At 35.7% G+C, this 26,884-nt stretch overlaps 1 protein-coding gene across 11 annotated transcripts in view; it reads left to right on the top strand.

Moving 5' to 3' along the window:
• QKI (QKI, KH domain containing RNA binding) overlaps positions 1-20,492 on the top strand; it is a 157,811-nt gene extending 137,319 nt beyond the window's left edge. For 4 of the 11 annotated variants that reach the window (XM_027686835.1, XM_027686810.1, XM_027686874.1 and 1 more), the window contains 4 exons: positions 4,018-4,105; positions 6,422-6,718; positions 9,362-9,436; positions 14,094-20,492. In XM_027686835.1, coding sequence (XP_027542636.1) covers positions 4,018-4,105; positions 6,422-6,718; positions 9,362-9,436; positions 14,094-14,110 — 477 coding nt within the window. In that variant the 3' untranslated portion in view covers positions 14,111-20,492. Of the gene's footprint in view, positions 1-4,017; positions 4,106-6,421; positions 6,719-8,590; positions 13,540-14,093 lie in introns of those variants that run through there. The other 7 variants (XR_003534822.1, XR_003534818.1, XM_027686865.1 and 4 more) reach the window with 5 other exon arrangements.
• Positions 20,493-26,884: the final 6,392 nt, after the last annotated feature.

Here is a 26,884-nt window from a genome sequence, read left to right as displayed (position 1 = left end):
TAGCAGTTTGTAGTATTCTTCCTTTTTCTTTTTAATTTTTTTATTTTATTTTTTGTGAAACTGTCAGTTTTGTCCAATGTAGGGGAGGCAGTTGTGGTTTTAACTGGGCATTTGTAGGGTCAGTGCTGTGTATTTAGTTTGAAATTTAGGAAGTGTTTCCCCAGAGACTTCACATAGGTGGCACTTGTTATTAGTGTTTTGAGATTATCTGTTAAGCAAGTTACTTTAAATGATAGTTCTCACTGGCATTTGGTCTCCTTTAGGTCTATTTATTGCTAGCCCAAGTAGAGTTGAGGTACTGTGAAGAGTATGGGGCCATGTGTTTAAAAATCAGTAACCCCTGGTGTCTGTGCGCGGTTGGCTTTGTTAGGATTTACTTGCATCTCTTCGGTGTTTGTATTCAGTGAGCAGTTTCAAGTGCTTACATTTAAAGAATTATGTTTCAAGATACCATTTAAGGTTTTTTTTTCTTAATCTGAATGTTATATTGTACATGATAAATAGAAGGAAAGCACTGGAGATTTAAGAGGATGAGAGGTTTGAGGCAATCACTTGAGCTTCAACTTAGTAATGCAAATCTGGCTTTAAGTGACCTTATTGATGTTTGTTCAAAGTAGCTTCCTTTCAGTACAAATGACTGAGCTTTGTTGCAGCTATTGTACAGGTAATGTACTGTCCCTTTAGAGATTGCCTTTGTATCCCTGATGCAACCTCTCTTTGCTTTAACAGAGTGCCTGCAGAAATGCCTGGAGCTAAGATAGATCGAGTCGTGTGCCTTACTCGATCATTTGTCAGCAAAGAAGCGAGAGGATAGGGCAGGCAAAAACATGTGTCCCTTGCTCTGTCCCAGCTCTTGGAAATTTGAGGTCTTGGCTATTGGTGAATGATGTTCAAGTGGAGGTGTTGATGCCAGAGAATGTCGGACACGACAGAGTGTTTGAAAGGGTCCTGACCAGTTCTGTGACTTCACCTTGAGAAGATGTGGCAAGTGACTGTTGCAAGTTTAGAGTGCGAGGAGGTGGCAGGATTTTAAGCAATACCAGTAGAGTGGTGCAAATAGTGCTAAGCACCCAGGTCCTATGGAGATAGTATTGTATAATAAACAGTGCCATCTTCTGGGAGGAGTCGGAACGATGACCTTTTGATCAGCGTTAAAGGTGTTAAGTGGTTTGGTTGGGTTTTTGTTTGGGTTTGATTTTTTCTATCTAATAAGTGCTTTAAAAATCAGAGTACCAAAAGTCAGAAGTTAGTGTTAATGTCTGATAATGCAAGTCCACATCTTACATCTCTGGTTTGTTACTGATGCAGGCTTTAAGGAAAAGTTTTAAGCAATGTTTTGGGGTCGGTTTAAAAGGAGAGAAGTTTATCAACAACTGAGCAGTAGTCCAGAGAATAGTAGTCCAAAAATAAAAGTCAAGGACTTGGTTTGCTTTGTTTGATGAAGTCCATTATTGTTTTCATAAACATACTTTGTAAAACCTAGGTAATCTTTTTTTATAGAAAGCAATAGTGACCTACAGGAAAACGTTAAAGATCCAAAGTAAGAATAATTACTTGGACTTATAGCTCCTTCTTTTGGGTAAAAATGTTTTCTGTCTCACAAAATTATTATCCTATAAATAGTTATATAGGGAAATATTCACTGTGGTGCAAAATCTGGGATTAGAGTTGCTAAAATTATTCTAGCAAGTGGAATGTAAGATTCAGCATTTACTGAGACTTATTAATGGTGTAGATCAATCACCTGAAGTCTTATTTGGAGGAAGTGAGCAATTTTAGTAATGTTAATGGAAATGTATAGGAGATGCAGCTGACATTGTGAGGAAGTTTTCTTGTTGCACACTTTTAAATAAATAAATACATGAACACAAACAAAAAGCCAATAACAGTGTAACTGTTATGGGGGGAGAGGAAAAGATGAATCAATAGTAAAAAAAAAAAATCTTTATTGCTAAAATAATTAGATAAGGTATATCCAGAATGACAAGAATTTGTGAGCTCTGGATGGGGAGATAGATTTGGAATTGTTTTTATTGTTTCATGATTGCCTAGGTAATTTATCAGCAAAGATGCAATGAAATAATAGTTTCTTTTAAAAATAGGAGATACAATTTTGCATTTAAAATGTAATTCAGTTCTGAGTATCTCATGTTAAGCTTGCTAGAATTGGTATATTTTGTATTGCAAAGGGTCTCATTTTAATGGCTATGGAGTCTGAGGTTTCTGGATACTACAGTACTTAACCGTACAATTAATTTGTAGCTAAAATGGTAATTGAATGTGCATTTGCTTTTTCAGTACTAGTGTCAGCTTGGTCTGTCATACAGTATGTAATATATAAAGAAAATGTCTAATTTTCAGTACATTCTGAATGTTTAGCAACAACATAAATTACTACTGTTTGATAATCTAGGTGTTTATGCAAGTCCTCAGTATTACAGTTAGGACTTTCAGTTTCTGACATCTGAAAGAAATTTAGTGTTGACCCATCGTACCATCTTAAAATGTTGATTTTATGTTGTTGATAAAAATCAGCTGTTAAAATTTCCATTGCAAGATGTGTGGCCCTTGAACACACCTCACAATAAGAACTGTATTTGCTTAGGTAAAATTTTAAAACTATTTTTGTCTTGTAATTTAGTAAATTGCTTATCCTTAGTATGCATGACAGTACGTTGCTGCAAACTAGCCTGAAAATATATTTCTCTATACATTTGGAACACTGCTATGAGTTAGTTATGCTAACTCATAATTACTTTGAGATGACGTTTCACTGGTGCAGTGCTTTAGTAGACAGTTATTGGTGGTGATTGCTATTCTTTGTGGCTTTTAATTCTGTTTTTTGTTATCACTCATGCCCTTGGAAATATGAGTTCAAACCTCTGTAAGAGCTGTAGTTTAAGAGAGGTGAACAACTCTCTCTGAAACTAGACTTCAGATTTTCAGAGTGGATGGCTCAGTATGTTATTATACAGGTTCCCATTAACTTGGAAAATACTGTTCCAAATATCTGCAAAATATTGTGTGAATAGATAATTAAAAATGTAAGAAACCTAGTTTAGCAAAGGAAGAATGCAATGCAACTGACAGTGAAGCTGCCCTTTTTTGCATCTGAGAATTTCAGCAGTGACATTCTATACAAGAAGCAAGGGGTAACCTAACATTAAAGTAGACACTGACCATCTCTCTTGGGTTTCCTATATCATAACTGTGTTTTCTGCATGTTAGAGTGTAGACTAAACAAATGGTAGTATTTCTGAAAAGACAGGCAAAAAAATACCTGGTCTTAAAATTGAAATTATACTATTAGAAATGTTTTGTTATTAACTGAAAAAGTGAGCCCTTTTTTACTGAACACTGCTTAATATTTATGCAACCTGCATGATACCAATGGAGTGGATAACTTCAGGGAAGTAATTTATTTTGAAGCAAAACCACGAATAATGTATGCTGTGTAAATAGTGGTTAAATCCTCATCGGAATACATCTAGATGTGCCAGAATTAGGAATTCAGCCTTACGACATTTGTCAATATCCTGTTTGGAAAGCTACTCAAAGTTTGTTGTTTATTTTTGTTTGCCCCACCTCCCTAGTAGTCAACTATAGTGGAGCAAGTTACAATAAATTGCAGTGCATAAAATCTGTGATGCCCATTCTTCCTCTGGCCCAATAATACAATTTTTAAAAAGATACCTTTAGGAGTAGATGAACACATATTTGAGGAGAAATTTCCTTACACAATTTCTATCAAACACAACTTATATTTAACTCTATTTTTATAATTTATGTTATGAAGCTTTTTTTTCCAAAACTCTTTTAAAGATGTTTGTCAACATGACTTAATGTTGACAACAGGCAACTTGCCCTTAATTTTAAGGAAAAGTTAGCAAAGCTTGCTGTTTTTGTGACTAATGGTAAACAGGTATTTTGCTTGAAGGCATTTTATTCTAGGTCCCTTAGATCTTGTGCACTAGTGAATTTATAATCCTGACTTTCTTCCTATCTTTTCACATGCAGGCAGAAGGAGAAGACAGCCTTAAAAAGATGCAGCTGATGGAGCTTGCAATTCTGAATGGCACCTACAGAGATGCCAACATCAAATCACGTAAGCACGTCATAAGCTCGAGGGTCAATGCTATAGTAATGTTTGCAGGTTTTGATTCTTAAAGCTACTTTTTGGAAAATGTGCAGTGGCAACTATGTTGGAGAATGGAAGGCAGTAAAGACCCAACAAAACAGTAGGTAGCTGTTGGAAAAGATATATTGGCGATAAGTTATGTCAGTTGGGAGGTTTTTTTGTTTGGCGCCCTCCCCCCCCCTTTTTTTAGGCAGTATGTCTGGGTTGAAACATTTACAAATATATAGTATAAAAAACCTCAACCCTTAAGCCAGATTTTCCTATTGTACAATAATTTTTTCCTTAGTGCATCCTTAAGGGCAATAGACTCCTTTTCAATTTTATTTTTAGAGATTTAATTTTAAAATGTTACAGATGTTGAGGATACTGTGAATACATTTTTCTGTATTATATTCCTTCCTTTCATCTTGCTTGCATGCGTACCCCCAATGTTATGTTTTACCAACAATTCATCAACTGATTTCACAGCTGAGTTCACAAGGATCAGTGATGTAACAAGCCATTTTTATGATTACTTCCATTACATTTGTGTGAAAATGCTTTTGCAAACGCATGTATGCACAAGTTTACACTTGAAAATTAATTACACGCACCTACTAATGAAAGCATATACCTATTATGTGTGATATAAAGTATTTTCTCTAGTTGAAAATCTTAATTTCTCCTTCTGAAAATGTAGTTCCTTTTCCAAATTAAATTTTTGCTGTAGCTGTGACACAGATGTCAAATGTAAGCACAGTTAAACTAGTCTTTTCAGTAAGGGCCTACTGATATTTGCAAATTTGTTTTCTCCACACAGTCACCATTTCAGTGTTGAATATGTTTAAAGATTGGAATGCAGTTAGGTCAATTTGAGAGTGCTTACACCAGTGTAATTATTCTGATTTGAAAAGAGACATAAGCAAGGGCTTTCACCATTTTTACCACTACAATGGTAATGGTAAATCTTTCAGGCCTAATGAACACTATAATATTTAAAGCTAGATCAGTTTTAAATATATGTTAGTCTCTAAATTGTTGCAAATTTGTGAGTAAAATAGCTTTCAGAATAGCTTAAATTGATGCAAACTGTTGCACAGAAACTTCTATATTAATTTGAACAACTTCTTTGTCTGATCTGTTCCCATTGGTCTATTGTATCAATGTAAGTGGGAAGATAGAATTACTATTCATTTTTTGACTAGAGATTTCCACACTAATACTCATTTTTTCATAGTAAGACAATTTCACTCTTTGTATTTTGATTTTACTGAAAAGTTGAACGTGTAGAAGCCATAGTGGTTTATTTCTGTTTGAGAAAGGAAAACGTTTGAGGGTTTTTTTGAATTATCTGAGCACTTTTTTTAAAAAAATAAAAATAATAATAAATCTGAAAAACTTTTGTCACATTTCTCTTTTCACCTGTAAGGCCACCTGTAAGTTAATTAAACCAGTGTAGATCAACAGTAGTGCACAGAAATCCATAAATTATAACCCTTTAAGATTGACTCTTACCAGCAGATGTGTTAGTGTATAAGTTGTTGTTCATCTGGTGTGCCAACAGGCTTCAAATAACACTTAATGAAATGGCTAGCACCACTGAAAAAAACCAAACAAACCCACCACAAACAAACAAAACCCACCAAAACAAAAAAAGCATCTGTTTTCTTGAAGCAAGGCTGTAGTAAACTTATAATACAAAAGAAGTATCTTATTTGGTGAAATATGATACGGAAATCACATTTGGGTCTATTTTATTCATGCTAGAGTAGGAGAGGATTGATTCATGTTTCTGGGTCATCTTTAACTTCACTGATCCTGGAACTTGGAATTGTATATAGGTTTAAATACAATTTTAAGTCATATAAAAACTGTAGACTCATACAACAGCTCTGCAAAACTGAGTGTCTGTGGACTCTGTAGATGCACTGAATTTTGTACTCTTTGTATTTGTGACAGTATTTCCCTTGTATTTCCTGCATGCATCTCAGTCTCATGCAGTCTTGATAGCATAAATGAAGAAATGTGGTCTAAATGGAGCTTTCATGCTGTGTAACCTGTTTGAGAAATCTACCTCACTGTTTTACAATGGCTTTTTTATTTTGCATGTTCATACTTAATCACACTGGAAAATGGAAAGCTGTTTGCATTTGAATGGTGTGCTTTGGCACTGTGTGATCAGCGCATGTACTAATGATTTCCTTTTATTTTTCTTCTTTCCTACTTTTTCCCCTTTTTCCCATTCTTTCCACGTTTTGTACTGCTATCTCCATACTTTCCTCTGAATTTCTTTGCTTACTGTAGCAGCCCTTGCCTTTTCTCTTGCAGCAACAGCCCAGGCTCCAAGGATTATTACTGGGCCTGCGCCTGTTCTCCCACCAGCTGCCCTGCGTACTCCTACGCCAGCTGGCCCTACCATAATGCCTTTGATCAGACAAATACAAACCGCTGTCATGCCAAACGGAACTCCTCATCCCACCGCTGCAATAGTTCCACCTGGACCCGAAGCCGGTTTAATTTACACACCATATGAATACCCCTACACGCTGGCACCAGCTACATCAATCCTTGAGTATCCTATTGAACCTAGTGGTGTATTAGGTAAGATCTTTGTACATGGATGACTGGAGAATGTATTGCTTATGCTTCTATGGTATTTGGGAAGTAGGGGTCATGGAGCTCAAAGAAACAAATTTGAAGCAACAAACTTAACTCAGGTATATCAAAACTGCCTAGGAGAGCTGCTCAAATGGTGCAACTCTTGTACATTTTAAACATGTTTTGCATTCTTGAATGTGTATGTTTATTTGTAAGATTACTGAAAACAAAATCTTGATGTTTGTATAACATTAGATGGTGGATACACAGGCATAAAAAGCTAAATAGAAGTTGACATCTATTACCTGTCATTTGGGCTGCCATAAATACCAGATTTATTTGTATTCTCTTTAACATAAATTAACGTCCAGCAATCTTTGGAAGAGAGAGCTTCTTATTTTGCAATATTGTTTTCATACCAAAACTGGAGAGAGTGGAAAGGTCTTTTCTCAGTTGGAGTTTTTACTGCTTTATTTAGTACGCAACTGATAAATCTCTCCTCAGTGTCAGAAAGCTGTAAATCATTTTGTGAGCAGAAAATAATTTCAGTGAATGAATATAAAGCAAACCAAGTTCTCATCGAAGTATGATAAAATTAGTAACTCTGCTGATGACTTCTTTTATATACATTGCATTGAAATACCCATCATTCCTAATATATCAGACCACTGACTTGCTGTGTGAAGGCAAGAATGATAAAGCAGCTGTGACAATTCAGTTAACTGGTCAATATGGAAAAAGCAGTTCCCATAGTTTCTTCCTTCCCTACCCTCTACAGAATCTAAATAATTTTTTCTCTTCAGTTTGTTCTGAATTGCATATGACCTTGGTGCTGCATAATGTTGATTTTATAGGACTTTGATCTTAGTTTGTTCAGTGACAGTTATTGATTTACACAAATTCTAAACGTCTCTAATGAACACTGGACAGTAAGGTTCAAAGTCAATATTTTGTTGAAAGTATTGCGAAAAATCAGTGTTTCACATGACAGATACTTGGTGAGTTATCTGTATGTGTGCATGTTTCCACATTATATTACGTATGTATATTATATATATTATGTATCCTGTCTTGCAGGATTAGTGAATCAATAATAAAAATTCCGGTAGGACAAAAGTATGCAGTAGGTCTGTCTTTGAGGAGTTCGTGGTGGTTGTGTTACCCCATAGCCAAAATTCAGTGAGCTGTTATCGTTTATTTCCCACAAACATGTGAATATTCTCCCTAGCTCCTCTACCCCAATCTCTTAGTCCACTTGTGATACGTCCTGGGGTAAAGTCATGGTTACAGAGTTCAGCAGAGTAGCTGTCAGCTGTTGGTTAGGAGCAAACCCCTCTCCTGAGTTCAGTTAATAGCAAATAAAGAAATACATCATTCTAGAGTAGTAGTTTAATACGATGCAGGAACTTCAATTTCTCACAGGATTTTCTATGAAGAGAGAGGAGGGGAAAATTACTCCTAAAATGGTATCTGGAACCATTGCATACTCTTGGGCTTAGCTGTGTGAGGTGGATTGCCCAAAGTAGATCTCATTAAAAAATGTTACTTAAAAAAGGAAAAGGGAGGAGGGGGAACCCCCACACTCCTGCTCAAGTTGCATATAATCAATAACTCTTAATACATCTGCTCTATTATCTGAGCAATTTTATAGAGTTAATTGAATTAAATTAGTTTTAATTGAGTTTTATTTTGTTACACACTTATTCTCATTTATATTATTTCGTCCATTTTTGTGGTGGACCTTTAAGATGTCTTAAAATAATTCTGTTAAAAATGGCAGAGAAATGCATCCCTATCAGTATTTTGGGGGATATTGGTGTTGGAATCAAATTTTAGTTGGTGACTAACTTTTAATTCCCTTCCTTTTATCTTCAGGTATGGCTTTCCCAACGAAAGGCTAAGAATTCAAGAACGGTCTTAACTGATCCTTCATCAGATCTGAATTTTAACAAATGCTTAGTTTCAGCAGCCTTGAAAAAAGCTTGGCCTAGCAGTCAGTGACTTACTTGCACTTTTTTGCACATAGATTTAAAATAAAATAGTGCTATTAATTTGGATTAGGTCCTATTATTACAGAGTAGCTGTAATTTATGAGTGTATAGTAGTATACTGACTGCTAAGTGTTCTATATAGTGTTTGCTTTACTAATCACCTAATTCATTGCAGTTCATACTTATTGACTTAAAGTTTAAAATCACAATCTGTAGGCTTGAAGAATTGCTTTAAAACTTTTTTTTTGTGGTAGAACTGGAAGTGATCTTAAGGTTAGCAAATAATTGTCAGTATTAAAAGATGGCATTATTTAAAATAGTCCTGCTGCAAGAAAGGCACTTCAGTGAATATGTGACTAGTAAAGCTTAAATGTGCTTGGGTCTAATAGATTTCATGAAATACTGTAATTTTGGGATTGTAAATGAATGGATTAAACAGGTTAAGGCCAGGATGTTTAAAATAAATGCAATATTAATCTGCACAGATAAACTTCTTTTTAAGATTAAGATTTGAAACTACTGTGCCTTAACTTGTTGCTTTTCTTAAAATGAACTTTTGTAGTTAATGATCATTTAAATCCATTTTGATAAACCTGCTGTTAATGTTTTCTGTGAATGTTTTCTAACTTTGTCTTGGTAATTGCAATTTAACTAGGTGCGGTGGCTACTAAAGTTCGAAGGCACGATATGCGTGTCCATCCTTACCAAAGGATTGTGACCGCAGACCGAGGTTAGTTTAGTTCTGCAGTTCTTGTTTGTAAGAAGTGCTTTGAGTGTACATGAGATTTGCAACACCACAGCTGGTTAACCAAATACCCTATTTTGACCCATTCATTATTTTTCTCCAAAATCTGAACAGTTAATATTTTAAAGCTTTGGGAATGCTTGTGGTTTTAAAAAAAAAAAAATTGTAAATTTGGCTTTCCCAGCTCAATTAAATATATATACTTCAATATATTAAAAGAAATGCTATAGCTGATACAGTTTTAAAAAATGAAAGATCCATCTGCATCAGGAAACGCTATGAAATCAGTGCTGCAATAATTAATTTGGTCGTGTTCCCTTCCCCCCCCCCCCCCCCCAGTTCATTCTTTTAATTGGTGTGGAAATATCAGAATGGTGTTGCAAAATAAAACGAATGGATGGTTGCTTAATGAGAAAGAAGTAAAGGAATAAATGCCTCCTGTCTGTGTCTGGAGAAATCTGAAGATTTAGATTCCTTTTTTTCCAATAAACTTTTGAGCCACTGTACTGTATATTATGAGGAGGATGCATGTTCTCAGATACCTAACTGAATTCAGAAGGGTAAGGGCTGTGAAGATAACTTCAAAAGTTGTTTGAGTTTGAATTAGTAAGGGTAGGAGAAGGGAGGGTGTTTTGGTGTTTTGGGTTTTTTTGGTTTGGTTTTTTTTTTTCCAAAATCTATTTCTTGGTATTTTCCTTTTGCTGCTAAAATGTGTAACCTGAAGGAGAAGCAACTTTTGAAGTCCTGTTGGTGAGATGACATCCAATATTTGGGCATCTCTCTTTAACCCTTGAATGGAAAGTAAATCTTCATTTTTCTCCTGTTCCTCAAGTGTCATGCCTTTGGACCCCTGAATGAAGTATTTAAGCTTATTGAGAAAACTGATATTTTCGGTTTATTGACATTGACTAGGACGTAGTGTGAGGGATGAATTCTTACCCCATCCCTGCTGTAGGTTTTGGCAAGTCATTTAATCTCTGTGTGTATGTTTTCCCATCAGTAAAATAAGGATAATAATACTTCCCTACCTCACAGGGGTGTTGTGGGGGTTCTTGTTTTGTAGAGGGCTTTGAGGATGCAAAGCATTACGTGCCAAGTATTATTATTCTGGTCTCATCCAAATCAATGTTGTGCAGGTTTCCATGATACTGTAATATTCAAAAGTCAAATTCCAATGACAGATCTGACATCTCCTAACACTGACTACACTTCACTTCTCTCAACCTTCCATAAATTGACTACAGGAGAGAATACAGATTTTGGTCAATTCAGTAAAAGGGACCCTCCTGGATATTTGCTATATTTATGTAACACTTTCATCTTTCATATGATCTTAGTCTTTACAGAAAATGTAAAGCTGATAAAAGACACTACTTTAGTTTTCGATCAGATTGTTTTATATCACTGCACACTATTTGCAGCCCATTGATCTCATTTCTTGAGAACTCTTCAGTCGGGCAACAGGGTATAATCAGTAGAAAATCATAGCCCATGTTTACAAAAAAAAAAAATTATAAAGAAAAAAATAGATTTTAATATTTTCTAATCTTTTTATCTATCACATTCAAGAGAAATAGGTAGTAAGGTTGTCTTTCAAAGTTAGACCTGATGTTGCAAAAATCAGTTTTTCCTAATGGTCTTTCATGATCTGTAGTGTAGTTTCAGGTGACAGGTGAGGCTACCTTTTTGTTTAATTAGATATTTACCTGAGACGGCTAGTAAATATACTGATAAAGCAGGGGTGGGAGGAAGTTGGGGGTTGGTGCTGTCAGGGAGAAAATACCAATTTGTAGTTTTAAGTTCATCATTGTAATGTTTAATTTTGAAGTGCCTAGATTTTACATCTGGGTCACTTAAAAGTAACTGAAATTACTTTACTGGTATCATGTCACCTTCTTTTAAAATACAGCCATTTTCTGATAGAACAGCATTCATCTCTAGCAAAGTGGAAACCCACTGAGTTAAGGAGATAAATAAATATCTTACCTCCTGTGGAATAAGTCATGCATACATCTCTCTTATGAAAACCGTACCGATATTTCAGGAGAGCCTTATTTTAAAGTCTTAACCTAAGTAATGTCAGTGTATATTGAGAAACACAAAGTTAATTTTACAGCTGAACTTCATTGTATTTTGAATTTCAAATCCAAGGTTACCACTGCACAGATTTAAAAGTTTCACAAAGTGTTTTGGAGAGAAATTTGTTCAGCAATAAAAATGTCTTTTAATGTTCTAAAATTATATTGTAGAATTAAAATGCTGTCAGTATTTACCATATTCACCTATTTGATTGTTCTGTCACCAAGATAATTTTGTAGCTATGACCATGAAAAACAATGTCAGCAAACCGAAATAATTTTTTTTTTCAATGAGGAAAATTTTTTTATGTAGTTAAATGTCACTAAATCTATCTTTGCATTCATTGGGTCTAAAGTTGGGGTTTTTTTAATTCTAAATTGACTTTCAAATGACTTTGTTGTACTACTGCATTCTCTTTTTAAGTAGTTTTTTATTCTTTTGGTTTTCTGTTGATTTTGTTTTGGGGGTTTTTTTCCAGAGATAAGCACTGCATTTAAAGCAAGAATCCCCAAATGTGTAAATGTTTTACAACTAAGCATTTAGAATTGGTGAAGGGTTGGAAAATATAGCTCATTTTAACTCAGAATAAACTCCCAGTTTATAAATAATACAAAATTGAATTTGATGCATATAACAGAGAGACTGACTGATTTAATTGTAATAAACTGTAAATGGTGTTGCACAGTTGACAAACCTGTGTGTACTGTAGAAGGCCAGAGACTTGGCAGAGGATGTATCACAGGTGTACTGGTATTTTTTAAAGTAGCTTGCTTTGATTTTAAACTCCACAAGAAATATTAATGCTGAGAATTTTCTCGAATTTATCCAAACCAATTGTCACATAATTTATGTGTAAATTTTAATACCATTTAATCAAAATTGTAATCAGTATCAATATGCTTTAAGAGTCTGTTTCTAGCATACCTGTGAAGTGGTAAGATTGTGTGCCACATGAAATATTTTTTTTTTCTTTTTGAAACAGCTGTTTTAATTTAAACAAATCCCACTAAACATGATTCTAAAAAAAAAAAATCAGGGAGTGTTTGGTATCATTTATGTTACAGTAGTAATTTTTGGTAGTCTTATGAACTGTATCCTAAATGATAGGCCATTTTTATTATGTGAAAGTAAATGAACCCACAAGAAAGATTGTTAAGTCAATGGTATCTGTGAATATTACACCTTCTGGACTTCATTTTATGTAATGGCACAAATCTGACTTTGCACTGAATACCTTTCTCACTTTCATCTCCTCTGCCTTAGTCAAAATGGCAACAGTACAAAAACTTTTATCAACCTCAGAATTTATTAGCTATAATTAAGCTGTTGAATGAGTCTTAAACAAAAAAAATCATACTACTGTTAAGTGGACCAAGTTTGGTGAAGGAGAATGCGAGAGAATGATTAAAGAAGGAATAGCTCAAGAACATTGGGAATGATAACTTTCCACTTGAGAACTTTTTTATGTTTTACTGTAATTTGTTTGTGTTTGGTTTTTTTTGTTTTGTTTTGTTTTGTTGGGGTTTTGGTTTTTTTGGGGGGGGGTTTGCAAAAGAAAATAGTATTTACAGGTGGCTTCTTTTAAAATATAAAAATATAAAGCAGGAATGTATATGAAATGTCAGATTTTATTGTATTTGCAGAGTATTAGCTTTGAAAATGAATAAAGAGAGCTGTTTGTAGTTTTAAAATGCCTTATTAGTATCAATTAGATATTTTCTCTATTTTTTCATGTACTTAGAGCTTTTTAAGTATAGACTTTAAAATGGCAGGACTTTTACAGTGTTTACATGCAAGTGCATTTTATAAGTGTCCTATATGTGTAAAATAGTATTTCGAACAGGAAAATGCTGGCTATAGTAGCAGGCTGAGCATTTTCCTGGTTCCCACGGTGATGCCTACGTTGCTAGACTACAGTTTAGTACTGCTTTGTATCATGAGGCCAAGAAATTCCATGTTGTTTGTAAATAGAATAAATGAAAGGCAATAAAAAATTTATTGAACAAAAACCCTTTGTTTGGCCCGTAGTTTGTTAAACCAAATTGTTTCTCTTAAGTCCAGAATTCCTTAGATGACTCCATTCTTTTAACAACCAGTTATTAATAATCACATCCATCATTAATAGTTGCTTTAATGCTTGCACCTGGGGAAGTACTAATGCTTAATAGCAGTCAGATACTGATGCTGTGCACTGACTGTTGTTCCAGAAATCTTCTACCGAGTTCAAGAACTGTTCATTGTTTTTTGTTTTCCAATTTCCTTCATCGACTGCTACTAACCATTAGTCGTTAGTCATATTTTATCTCTATTTTTCCTGTTAACCGGTTTTGTGGGAGTGGGCTTCTCCTTCACGTGTCCAAATCATGATGGAGGGCTGTCATGATTTTATTGCATTCTGTAGATGGTGTCGATCAGTATGTCAGAATTAAACATGCTTGTTTTTTTTATTAGTTGTGATTAGTTTTCATGTTGTCATTAAGCCGTCACTAGCTGGAACTAATCTCTTCTCTATCTTTTCTTTCTTTTTTTTGTTTTGTTTTTTTTTTTGTTTCTAACCACCCAGCCGCCACCGGCAACTAACCTATGACCTTCTGACCTCTGAACTCTTCACCCAATGATGACCTGACCATGCCTGCCTGCTGATCAGTTAACTGGTAAACGCCTTTGCTTGCCTGTCTTCAGTGCAGCGAGCTGGGGCACTTGTCCGTTCGTCTTACCATCTAACAAAACAGACAAAGAAATTGTTGTCCTCCAACTCCGCTTTTTGTTGTTCTCCTGTTTGGGTGAAAGTGGTTCTAGAACCTGCACTGAATAGTAGTAAAGCAATAAGGTCCAACTCATCCCTCCGCACTGATCATCCTCTAGTGTCCTGCCCCAAGCGAACGGTAAGGAGGCCTCACACGAGATGGAGACAGATGTCCCTTAACTACCCGATGACAGAGGCAGTTACTGTGAGAGACTTCTAGGAATATTTTTCTTCTCAGAAAAAAAAAAAAATAAAGTCAAAGCTCTCTCTGAATGTACTGTGTGATGATGCATCATGCATGAACCTTTGGTCAGGGATGTCATTGGGGAAGGGATTCTAAAAAGTATTCAAAATTTGATACGCCGTTTAGTCACTACCAGTGCCCTCACAGGGCAGATGTTGCAGCCTTTTTTCTATTGCCTGCCAAATTGGACGTTTTAAAGGAAAGTGTGCCATTGAAATGCAGATTATGATGACTTTTCAGAACTACATTAATGCAGAGGACAAAACAGTAACACTATTAAAGTGAAATACGAGTTTAAATTGTTTTAACCATATTTTAATCTCCTTGGAAGATTACATGAGAACAAGGTACATGCATTATGTGTCACATTACTGGGCAAACTGTTCAAATATTTTTTTTAAACTTCCCTGTATAGAAAAAAATTCATTAAGGATGTAAAAGCCATGCTTGCCTATTTGCTGTATACATGTAATGAAATTGTAGATAAAGTGTAGTGCATTGAAACAAAATGAACAAAAAAGTAGATACTTTTACTATACAAGGGTGCTGGTGCAGAAAAAAAAATATATTTTTGGAAATGTAGCATTTTATACTTTCAAGTGTTATAAAAAAAAGAAAAAAAGAACAAAGAAACCCTTTATTTCATTAAATGATTTTTTCTGGTGGTTGTCAAGAAACAAAAGACCAAAAGAGCCTTTTAGTCTTTCTTTTTTATTTTTTAAGTATTGGAATAAGTCTAAAGAAAAGGAAGTGCCTTATTTTCTTCATGGTCATTTAGTCAAATGTCTTGTATAATCAGCTTCTCCCTCGGACAAGTTACTGCATGCCACTCAGACGCCCAGTATGTGAAAGAAGCTGTGAGGGAAGACAAATGATGAGTTGACCATATTAATTACCTGATTTTTGCCATACTAGTGTGATGTGACTTTGCCAAAATCTCATTATGCAAAATATTTGCTAAGTTTTTGTCAAACTGGCCCATTATTATTTCAACCACTCTACTTTTTAAATCATAGCAAATGCCATACTTGTGCAACATAGACCAAAGGGTTCTATGATACAGACTGTCTCATGCTAAAGGAGATTATTAGCTGACAAATGTTTGTAGAGCTGGAAGTCTGTCATTTTTGTTCAGGGATGGAGAGGAGTTTTCTTGATTTTGGTTGAAATAAATATACATCAACTATAGTAGGCTTCGGCATCACCAAGAAAAGGGATGTTCTGTGAATAATGAAACTGAAAGTGCTTGGCTGGTTTTCAGTTAGTTACTGAACATGTCCCCAGTTTTCACAAACAGTTCCTGCAGTGGCAAACGGCATGGAAGTTATTTATTTTTCAGCTTGTCTTTGACTATTGTTAGATCTTCCCTGCTGGCTTTTCTTCAAAAGATAAGCAGGAGAGGGACATCAGCTAGTTGTTTGAAGTCCAGCTAAACTTTACTTTTAACCTTTATTTTCCACGAGGTTCAAATAGCTGGGCAATTGCAAGAGCTGAAGCTGTTGAACGCACAGTATTTAATTCTGAAAACATTAAGTATTACTTTGTGGGGCTCAGTACTAAACTTGGCAAATATCAGGTGATAATTTTAGTCCCCTCTTGTCAACTTATTCTCCTTCTGCAAATCTTCACAGCTTCCAAATGAAAGGTCAATAGTAAGCTAAGAGGGCTTACATTTTTAAGCACCTGCATGGTGACCTCATCTAACATCTTGTCTCACCTGGAAATAATTATCAGTTTATTTACTATGCAATAGACATTCATCCTTTCGTATTCAGCTAGATTTTTCTTTATTGTGCCACCGGCTTTGTCTTCCTGTTACACATACAGTTGTGTTGATTTTATTTACAGTATATGCTGTGCCATTTTGATTTTATTTTGGTTGGTTGGTTGAATAAACTTGCGACACTCGAACATTTGAAGAGAGATTTGCTAAAACTATACCAGTATTTGATCCAGTTTCATCTCAACTGTGATAAAACCTGGACATTTTAGACATTTATCAAAGGTCTTTTACTGGGGGGTAGGGGAAGCATATGGAATAGATGTGTGACATGTGAAAGTAATGTTTGCTCTGAACAAACTTCTGAAAACTTAGTTGACAAAATTTTGGATCAACTTAAAAAAAAGCATGACTTTTGAAATCTCTGAATGCCTTGGTTCTCAGTATTATCATTCTTTAATGACTTTTTCTTTATTAAAATAAGTAGTTTTAAGACTTCTTTCTGACAGTATTATGTAATTTTTTTAGAGTGGGTAGATGGGAGTGTCGCTTGTATGTAACCATACAGATGACATGTATTTGTCTATTCTTTATTATCTTAGTAGTTTCATGCTATGTATGTACCATAACCAACCTATTGCCTATGAGAAACATGTAAGATAATGTATTTACAGCCATTGTTACAAGTTTATAATGTATTTTTCTATCTTGTTTTATATGTATGTTATATAACATTCAAAAGAATTTTTTTCCTGATTGAGAAAAAAGGATACAAAATGCAAAACCCACAATTTTGATAACTGAAAAATTGCCAATTGTTTTGCAGTACTTTATTATATTGGGAGTGTTGTCTTTCTTGGGCTTTTAGTTAGCTACTGGATGAATACATTAGACATATTTGGGTTTTAGTTGGGTTTTTACATAGCTTGCATTTTAATTCTTTGGTTCTTTGCTGTTTCTATTAACCCATAGCATTATTTTAATAAATGTTATAATACCAACCTACTAACTCTGGACTATGTCTGTTTATTAACCATTACATGTTTAATTATGATAAACAAATAAAGACGGAAGAATGTAAAGTCTTGAGTTACTGGACTAACCCTGAAGAACGTGACCACAGATAACACAACGTGACTTGTTTTTATGTTGTTTGTCAGCTGACATTCTGCACACTACTATTAAGTTGGCTTTGGTCATTCTGGCCTCTTACCTTGGGGAATAGGTGCCAGTAGAAATGGGAACAAAGTAGCATTTTTTGAGACATTCTTGTAGAGTCTTGCCACTTGCCTTTCAGCATCTGCATTACTAATTCCACACTTTCTTTTTCTTTCTCTAAAATAATTACTGTCGGCTCACAGCAAAAGAGCAAAGATGCCAGTACATTGATAAATCATGACTGTGTACAGAAACCAGTTTGATTCTTTGTTGAACCATTCAGAGGTTGCAGTTAATCTCACAGTAATTCGTGATTCGTTGGTTTTGGCACCTGATTCATGTTGCATCATGTGACATTTCAAAATACTTCTGGATAGAATTGTTGTACATTGAAATACAAAATCCGGGGGTTTTCCTTGCGAAAAGTGCCTTATTTTCTTCATGCCACACTATTTTCAAGTATCTTTTCTTTTTTTTTTTTGTATTTCTGCTACAGTCTGTCAGTATTGCCTAACTCAGGGGAGTACAACATGTAAGCCAAAGGTCAAACTGGATCTTTTCCTAATGACTGCAGAAAGTACAAAAATACACCTTTCATTAAATCACCAAGCAACAGCCATTTCAAATTCCAGGGCTGCCTTTATATGATCTTCATCCCTGTGGATGACTTGAGCAAAACAAATGCAGGGAATTTAAATGGTGAAAATGCTGTTTTGAATGTACATCTATGCAAATATTTTTACAGAAACGTTTCCCTTTCTTAGACCTTAAGCTGTCTGAAGCTCCTTTACATTTCCCAGGTAGTTCTCCTAGATTTGTAATCTTAAATTGACAGTAATTACACCTAATGTCGAGGGAGATCCTCAATGTAGATAACTTTTCCAATGTCAACAGTTTTTGTGAAATCCCATTTTTTTCCTGTAGATGGTAAAAATTCAGATGAGGAGACTGAATCTGTTCAAATGCCTCCTTTAATTTATGCTGTTTAAAACTATTTATCTTGAAATCCATACAATATAAAACTTGAGTGTTAAAGGGTTCTCACAGTATTGGTAGTAATTAAAATAGAATGCATCTTTATTTTATAGTGAAGAATAGTCTAGCTTTGATAATGTTTGTTAGTTTTCTAATGGCATGTAGTTCTTTATTTTACAAAAATTTTAGGTACAGGTAAAATATCAATGCATTTTGAGTAGTTTCACTTGTACGGATTATACCAAACCTTTTGACTGGATAATGGCACAAGTGTCATTACAGAGCCAATAATTTATATTCCTAAAGAATTTTATCAGAGGCCCACATTTAAGCTTGGTGAAGTACTCTCTCCGTTTTAGGTGAAACTATTCAGATGGAACAAAAGTTTAATATTTTATATTGAAGAATACTTCTATTCCCAGGACTACTGCTGTCCTGTAGTATTTTTATTATTTTGTATTTTTATCAATAGATATTAACTACTGTCATACTTTGTTCACAGTGCATTTTCATCTCATTCTTCAGTATATGCAATAGTGAAAGTTGCTGTAAGTTTTGTAGTACTTTAAAGCTAAAGGACAGCAAAAAAAAAGGGAAAAATGCTAAAATCAAAATACTATACATTGTTGTCCACCAAAGGCATTTCTCAATTTACTTAAGTACCTCTCTGAAAATTTAACTATTTTATACTTTGCCTGCTTATAGGAAAGAAACAAAGTGGTTTTAGAACTGAATTTAAGGATGACTTCAATATTGCTAAATAACTGAATTTAGGTTCATATTATTCTGAGGTTAAATTGTCTTAACATTCAAGAAAATCATACATTCAAGACAACAAATTTGGTTTCTTCAAGAGTATTTTTGTGCATGTCATCAATTCACGATATATTTCATAAAGAGTTTTCAAGGATTTTTATTAAAGGTATTTTTAATGAGCATATGTTCAGTGTATACTGACAATGTTGATCTTTTATTTGAACATATCTTTTAAAAGTATGTCAAAAATCTGCATGTTAGGAATCGTTTATTGCCAGACTGTACTCTAGGAGGGGGACCACTAAAAGGTTTTCTGCCCTGAAAATGCAGGGAAAAATTGAAGTGTGTTGCCATCCATTAAGAAATTACTTTAACTTGGGGGAAACATGCTTATGAGTATATAAAACTGAATTCTTTGTGTCTGGGTAAAAAAATGTTATCATAAATACCGTATTGTACAGAACGGAATCTGAGTAACACATTCCTAGGGCTGGAAGTATATAATTGTTACTGGAATTTCTGGTTTGTTTTAATGTATTTGATATATTTTTCTAAAACACTCTTAATGGAATACTGTCCAAATAACACGTGAACCATAACATTAACACGTGATACTCAATGTTGAATCAAACTGGTTAACAAAAGTACAGTGCTCTTCCTTCTCTGTGCCTGTGCACTAATTGCAGGTGGCATGGTTCTGCATAGGGGCTAGGGGTCAGGCACAGCAGGTTGTAGTGCTAATTTCTTAGTGCCTGCAGTTCGGGTGTCCGTCTTTGACAACAGAATAACTGGGGGGAATCTGCCTCCCAAGGCAAAGATTAACTGAGATTTGAAATTCTTAAAAGAATTAGCAGCAACAATAAAATAACATATATACATATATGCTTTGACTTGTATTATGGCAGTTTGTGTGAAACATTTAAGGTTTTGTTTGTGCAAAATAATGTATTCTGAGGGGAAAAGCAAACATGGACATTGCCAAAAGACATGTAAATAAAACACCATTTATGACTGTACATTATGTGCAATAAAGTAATTGGAAAAAGTGCATGTATTTTATCCTCAAAAGTAAACTGACAGCTCTCAAAGCTGTAGCTATAGTTTTATTTTCTGAAAAGTTAAATTTTATTCTGTATCTAAACAGCAGAATAAAGAATGTACATTTTCCCACTTAAATTTTCATTAATGCTTTTAGCAGTGTTATGAAGGATGTTAATTGTTCAAGAGGCTTAAATTTTCACGGTCGACTGATTATCGGTGTATTTCGCTAAACAGTTCTTATCGCATATGCTGTTGTTTGTAACTGTAAATGGAGCAAGTATGCATTATATACCATAAACATGCAATACACTTTTTGCATTTAGATTTGTGGATGCACCAATTCTATAAATTTCTTAAAAGATGACCAAGTGATTTTGATGTTATTGTACTTTTGTAAGCATAACTGTTACAATTGTTCAGAGCAAATAAGGAAAAGGAGTACTACTATAACTTTAACAGTTATACTGTTTTGTGGGGGAGTTTCTGATTTCTATAGAAAATTAAGATAAGACTGCCACCCTACCTTAGTACGAACCTAGTGAGAAACACACATTGGAGAAGAGCTAGATTGTGTTTTTTTTACATTTTCATTAATATTTATGTGATGATACCTGGTTTTAGTTGAGGACAATTTCTTTATCAAGGTATTTGCTAAAAATTCCTTCTGCTTTACACTGCTTAAATAAAAAATGGTTTTCTTCAGAAGTAAGCGTGCAATAGATAAGGTTAAGTATGGCATCTTTAGAAGTCTGGTAGAGTAGGGGAGAGGAGGCTAAATGTCAATGTTAAGGTACACTTCTTCTTCTTTAGTCTCCCAGCAAGGAAGAAAAATTTGGCATAATTAGCCTTTGAAGATACCTTTCATGATGAGTCTCAACAAAATGGTGGCATATAGTCATATCTGAGCTAGCTTTAATCTCGGTAGTTCATAGACTGTAGAGATACTACTTGGCACATGCCACTCAAGCAAGTAAAGCAGCCCCATGTCATCTTTGCTGTTACTCGGAATGCCAGTGCAAGCGTGCCCATACCCTGCAGTCCTGGCATGATATGTGGGGCACAGCCTCACCTTCTATGCTGTCTTTGGCTGCACTGTGCAAACCCCCTCCTTTATCCATCTGGATACCTAGAAAACAGAACTGTGTTGACTTTCCTTATCTCTAGCACCAAGTCGGTAATACCCGTTTTTGGTAACGTTCATGCTAGGAATTGCATTTATTGGTCTACAAATTAAAGTTAAAAGTGGAATTGAATTACTGGAAAATTTCTATCAACAGACTTCACTACTGTTCTACCAACACTGTCTATGTGTGCGTTTTGGTATGTTTATGGAGGATGACCTGATGTTACTACATGGCTCCTTGTTGTTTTTGCTACAGTTACGGTAGTTCCCTTGAGGCAATACAGACTTAAACAGTTTTTTGTGTCAAAATAATGAGAGGCATTCATACCAAAGAGTACAAAATGCAGTGTTTGAAATTACTGTCTTTCTTGTTGGCGTTCAGGTCTATCAACAAAAGTTGTAAGAGTCTATCCAATTGCTTTCTCAGTGCCCCTGTGAAGTTCTTGAACAGTTAAAAATAGACAACTGACAGCCAGTTCCTGTTGAGTTGAACTCTTCTAAAAATTAACAACCAAAAATAATTAACTCCCTGAATTATTAACTCCCTGAAAAAAAAGTTTTGTGTTTTTTTGTTTTGGTTTAGTTTGTTTTTTTTCCCACAAAATAGCATAGCATATATTTGCCTTTTTAATTTCTGTCACAGCAGTTTGAAAGTGTTTTCATCTTCAGCAATAAAAAAAGTTACTACTTTGAATAGTAAACTGGATAAACACAGAGGTGAGGTTCAGGGAAAAATCATCAAATAATGGCACACCTCTACATATTTCAGCAGCTCATCAGTAAATGAAAGTATTTTCTCTAAAGTTCATGTATTTGTAAGCCCCTTATACAGGCAGGAGGCTAGGCAGAGAAATTCTTTTTGTTTGTGGGACATTTTCAGAATTAATTCTATGGATTTTCATTTCACCGAGGGATAGCCTTTATTAAGCAGGTGATAGTTCCACTGCCTGAAGATAGGAAGATTCCAGGTCTTCACAGGTTTGTTTCATTGAGCAAACAAGTGTTTGGTGTTAATCCTAGTTTACTTTCATAGTCATATGAAAATGAAACCCCATCTTTTTAATATCATGACAGATGTATCAGTCTGTACCTTCTACAGCAGTTTTTTAAAGGGATTTCTTTTAATTGAAGTTATTTCAGTAAAAAGGCAGGTTGAGCAAGAGCATTACGGAAAGCATGTTAATATATGATAAAGATACTGGGATCACTATTTTAGAGTCTTACTGTGTTAGGTGCATTAGAAACGCATAATGAAATAATAGTGTAATATTTATATTATTAGTTGTCTACACCTTTCCAATTGTGATTTCCAGACAAGGTGGTTTTCATGGGACTAAGAATGTACCTCATACAGTTCAGAGGTAGTGAAATGACAAGATACTGCAAATCACTCCTATGTATGTGCCTTTTCACAGAGCACAGCCTTTTTCAAAGAAAAGTTTTAAGGTCTTGGCCTCAGATACTGGGTAAAACATAGTAAATTTGTGATGCAGGGAGCACAGTTTGTTAGCCTATGGCTAATCTCCAACAGTTCAAACATTGTTATCAATTTGGAGATGTTACTGCATGTTAATTTCCGTGGCAAATTCTTTGTCTTATTTTTAACACGGGTACAGTCTGCACATGCATACTGCTCTAGTGAATCTCGGGATCATTTTCATAGAGTGGATCCAGTACTGCAGAGGCAGCCACAAGGCCATTACTTGCATGCCCTGGTGGGACTTTTCCCATATAACCTTAGTGATGAGACAACTTTGATTCTTTCCCTGAAAGGCAACAAATGAAGCAGATCTTGAGCTTTGTTTCCGAGACAAAATAGGACATGTATACTGATCTGGACTGAAAGAAGATAAAGAATAACAGTAATGGCAGAGTTTTGAATCCTGTCCTGAGAAGATTACTAAAATTACTTTGGAGTTTATAGGAACCAGGAAGAGGAGACAACTCTAAACTAGAGCAGTATTGTCAAGCCCGTGCTGTGTTGACAAGAAGTTCATCAGAGACTGTAGGCTGGAATTTTAAGTGAAGAAAATTGAAATTATCTCAGTCCTTGAAGACTTGGTTTACCATATCTCCCTCTTATCTTAAGCAAACTTGTTAATTTCTCTGTTGGAAATTTTTCCCTTCTTCAGCCTAATTTGAATTTCTTCTGAGGTTCTGTCCTGCCCCCTTCTGTGCTGTTCTACTTTCATAGACAAATTCTCCCTTCTAGGATAGCCAGGTGGCACAGGTCTTTCTTGGTATAGAAAGACAACAAGCAAGACTTCAGGTCTAAATCAGGATGTGCAAGTGTGACATTATTTAGGTCTGTTTTAAATATATCTGACTCCATCCAAGCAGATGGAAATGTCCTGATAGTGAGGGCACTCATTTGGACCACCTGAGTTTGAGATGCTTCTTTCATTGCTGATGATTTGTGCAATTTTGGGCAAGATCCTTGCAGCCAAATCCACAAAATATCACCGTCACCTGAAGTGTTGTGTCAAAATATGGAGTGTGGTTAACTAGGTTTTCATCATAAGAATTTTTTTTATGTTATTCCATAAAAGAAAACACCATTGCCTTATCTTCTTCAGTCTGTTTCAAGCAACAACACCAGCAAAAAAGAAAATCCGTGGTACCCAGAGACAATATACCTGCCTGATGCAGAGGGGAAAGTACTGGTCAGTAAATCCCCATCTTTTCATCACACCCAGAGTAACTAGCTTAGCAGCTTGGCTGCTTGGGTCTGTCTCTGTCGGGTATGTTTCTCCCCATTTTCACATGCATAGCATGTATGGTTGTAGCTTAGCCTTTTGCATTCCCCAGCTACCCATAAAGAAAGCTACTCTTTCACTCAAGTGATGCTCTTGTTCAGAATCTTTGTCCCTCAGGTTCCTGTCAGTGAAATGAGGTTAACAGGAGTACCCCAATAGAATGCAAGCTGTGGATGGCTGCATTCAAGACTGTAGAGTGCTCAGGCAGTACAATGCTGAGTGTACTCTAGTATGATCACAATGTCCAAGTATCTTACAATCTTGAATGTACTTAAAACTTGTAAGCAAAACAAAATACCTTTGACTTTTTAGTTAAATCCATTATATGAAAAGTTTGCACAGTCTTGTAGGCCAGCTGAGTACCAGTCTCAGACCAGATTACCTCAGTGAGTGCCTACCAGTAGTGCCGTCTCAAGGGATCGCTGTCTCAACAGAAGATGGGTACAAGTTATTCCTGGGAAGATTCTGATTATACAGAAGAGAAAATTTTTTTACAAGAACAGCAGCCATTAGTGGATTCTCCAGTGGTGGACACCTTTAAGGTTCAGTTGGGCAGGGTACTAGATCACGTGAAGACCATGCTCTTACCAAGACAGGTTTGACTAGATCATCCTTGCAATCCCTTCCAACCTGGTATTCTATAATTTGTGTTCATAACATTCTCAGTCCTGCAGGCTTGCTGTGGATGGACTGAGCTGCATTCCAGTTTTTTGCAGTTGTCCAAGGAGAGGCAAAGAGACAGAGATGCAGCTACAAGGAACAGCTCTGCTTTGTCTCTTCACCAGTGAACTGCAGAAGTGGGGAGCACTGACAGCACTTGAGACCCAGGAGGATGGGCAAAATGGGATTATGCCTGCTTAGTGGAAGTGCGAATGTCTGAATACAACATGGGAGACAGGCACAATGGTAGCATCAGAGTATGAAACATACTGCTTTTTACTTGTTGGATTGTTAGTATTATCAAATAGCAAAATACCAAGATTGTTTAAATTTTCTGCTGCCTTTTGGGAAAATGCCTATCTGCTCCAAGAACTCTTTGGTGTTTGCAGAGCCCACTGAAGAGTCCACAACACACACACTCACCGATGTTTGTGTGCTGTGGTTGAACAGCTTTGAGCTTTTGACTATAGCAATCCTGATACCATTACAATACCGTGATGGTTTAACACATGATGCCCTTCACAGACCTAGACATATTATAATACTCAATAAATTCAAGGTGCTGGGAAAAGATGGAGCAAGGCAGCATTCTCCATTACAGTTAAACAAAGGTGCACAAGCAGTGTTGAATATAGGATATGATACCTGTGACATACACCATCTCCATCTGAGAGTTGACCTTAAAATTGAGCGACTTTTTCAAAATCCTCATCTGGGTGCTGGATGTTGACTTTTTTAAATATGACTCTTCAAGTAATATGCACACAGGTTAGCATACAAACACCAGATCTCTCCTCTACAGTCACACGAGGTTCTCATTGTTCAACTCTCAGGCTAACATGATTTTTTAAACTGGAATGCCTTAAAATAATTAACTTTGAAGCAAGAACAACAGCATTTGCAGCCTGAGGCTTTTAGTTGTGAAGGGTTACACTTGCAATGCCAATTTTGCTGTACCAATTTGCTTTGAAAGGAAAGAGAGAAATGCCATTTGTGAGAAACAGAGCTTTGGGTTTCTCAAGCAAGAGCCAGTGTCAGCAGGTATGTATAAAACAAAATCACCTCATCAGCCATATCATTAGTCTCAGCAAAGTCCAACATTAAGCAATTTATCCCTGGTCACACTCAACCATAAGACAGCTGGCAACCAAACACTTCTGGCCAACATCAGTATAGTGGAAGGTGGAGAAGTGGAGATTTAACTCCTCAGTCAAGACTCTTCCAAAATTTTATCTTGGTGAAGTAAACAACTGCATTTTATTAGTTGTTATGTACCTCACAGTGATAATAATGAATTATATTAATGAAGTAGGAATTTTCACCTGCTCTGGATTGGTCCTCAGACTTCCCCATGTGAGGGAACCTTGAAATACATGATTTCCACTCAGGCAAGTGCCTGGTTTAAAACAAAAGTGAAGCCAATGAATGAAATAGTCAAACACCTCACTCTTTTTAGGAGGGAGAGAAGCAGTAAATAATGTTGCCTTAGAGCAATTTCTCCCTTGTCATCCTTTTCCCCTTGCAATTTGCTGTCACTAATCACTGTGAGCCAGACTCTGCTCATCGAAGAATCCTTCAGACAGAGTCAGTGGGGCTGCTCATCTGAGTAATTTGCAGAAGACAAAGAGGGCCATCAGGCCCTGTGGTATTAGAATCATTTTGGCTATAAATTCCCTGGGCAAAGACTTATATTCTTGTCAGTAAAACACTGAATACAATTCTGGTACGGTGCTTTTTTTCTTGTTGGTTTGGGTTTTTTTCCCCACAACATTCTTTCTCACCTTTTTCTTCACACACACACATACAGCACTATGAGACTCAGAAGCAGCAGCTTTGACAAGCAACACTAACGTGCCTCCCTCCTCTGAGCGATTCCTTTGGGCGATTTAGCAATGTCACTCTGGCTCTCAACATTTCTTTCAAGTCAAGAGCCTCATCACTTACAGCGGGTTGGGAAAGGGAGAGCCCAGTTGCAAAGGCAGGAAAAAAGTTCCATCAGTGGCTGACAGCAACAGGAGAGTCTGGTTGTGCCGGTGAGTCAGCTGAACCACTTGCTCCGCTTGCTTATTCCAGCCACATACAGGCATGTGCAGGCAGGAAAAATTCCTAGCTTTGATTGTGAGGAAAGGACCTGCTTATGTCACCACAATAAACTCTGTTTGCCCAGAATAAAAT

This window comes from Neopelma chrysocephalum, unplaced genomic scaffold (assembly GCF_003984885.1).
Source record: "Neopelma chrysocephalum unplaced genomic scaffold, ASM398488v2 Primary Assembly neopelma1_23, whole genome shotgun sequence".
Taxonomy (NCBI): Eukaryota; Metazoa; Chordata; class Aves; order Passeriformes; family Pipridae; genus Neopelma; species Neopelma chrysocephalum.
The sequence above is the reverse complement of the archived record's forward strand: the minus strand, read 5'-3'. Positions and strand labels throughout refer to the sequence as shown.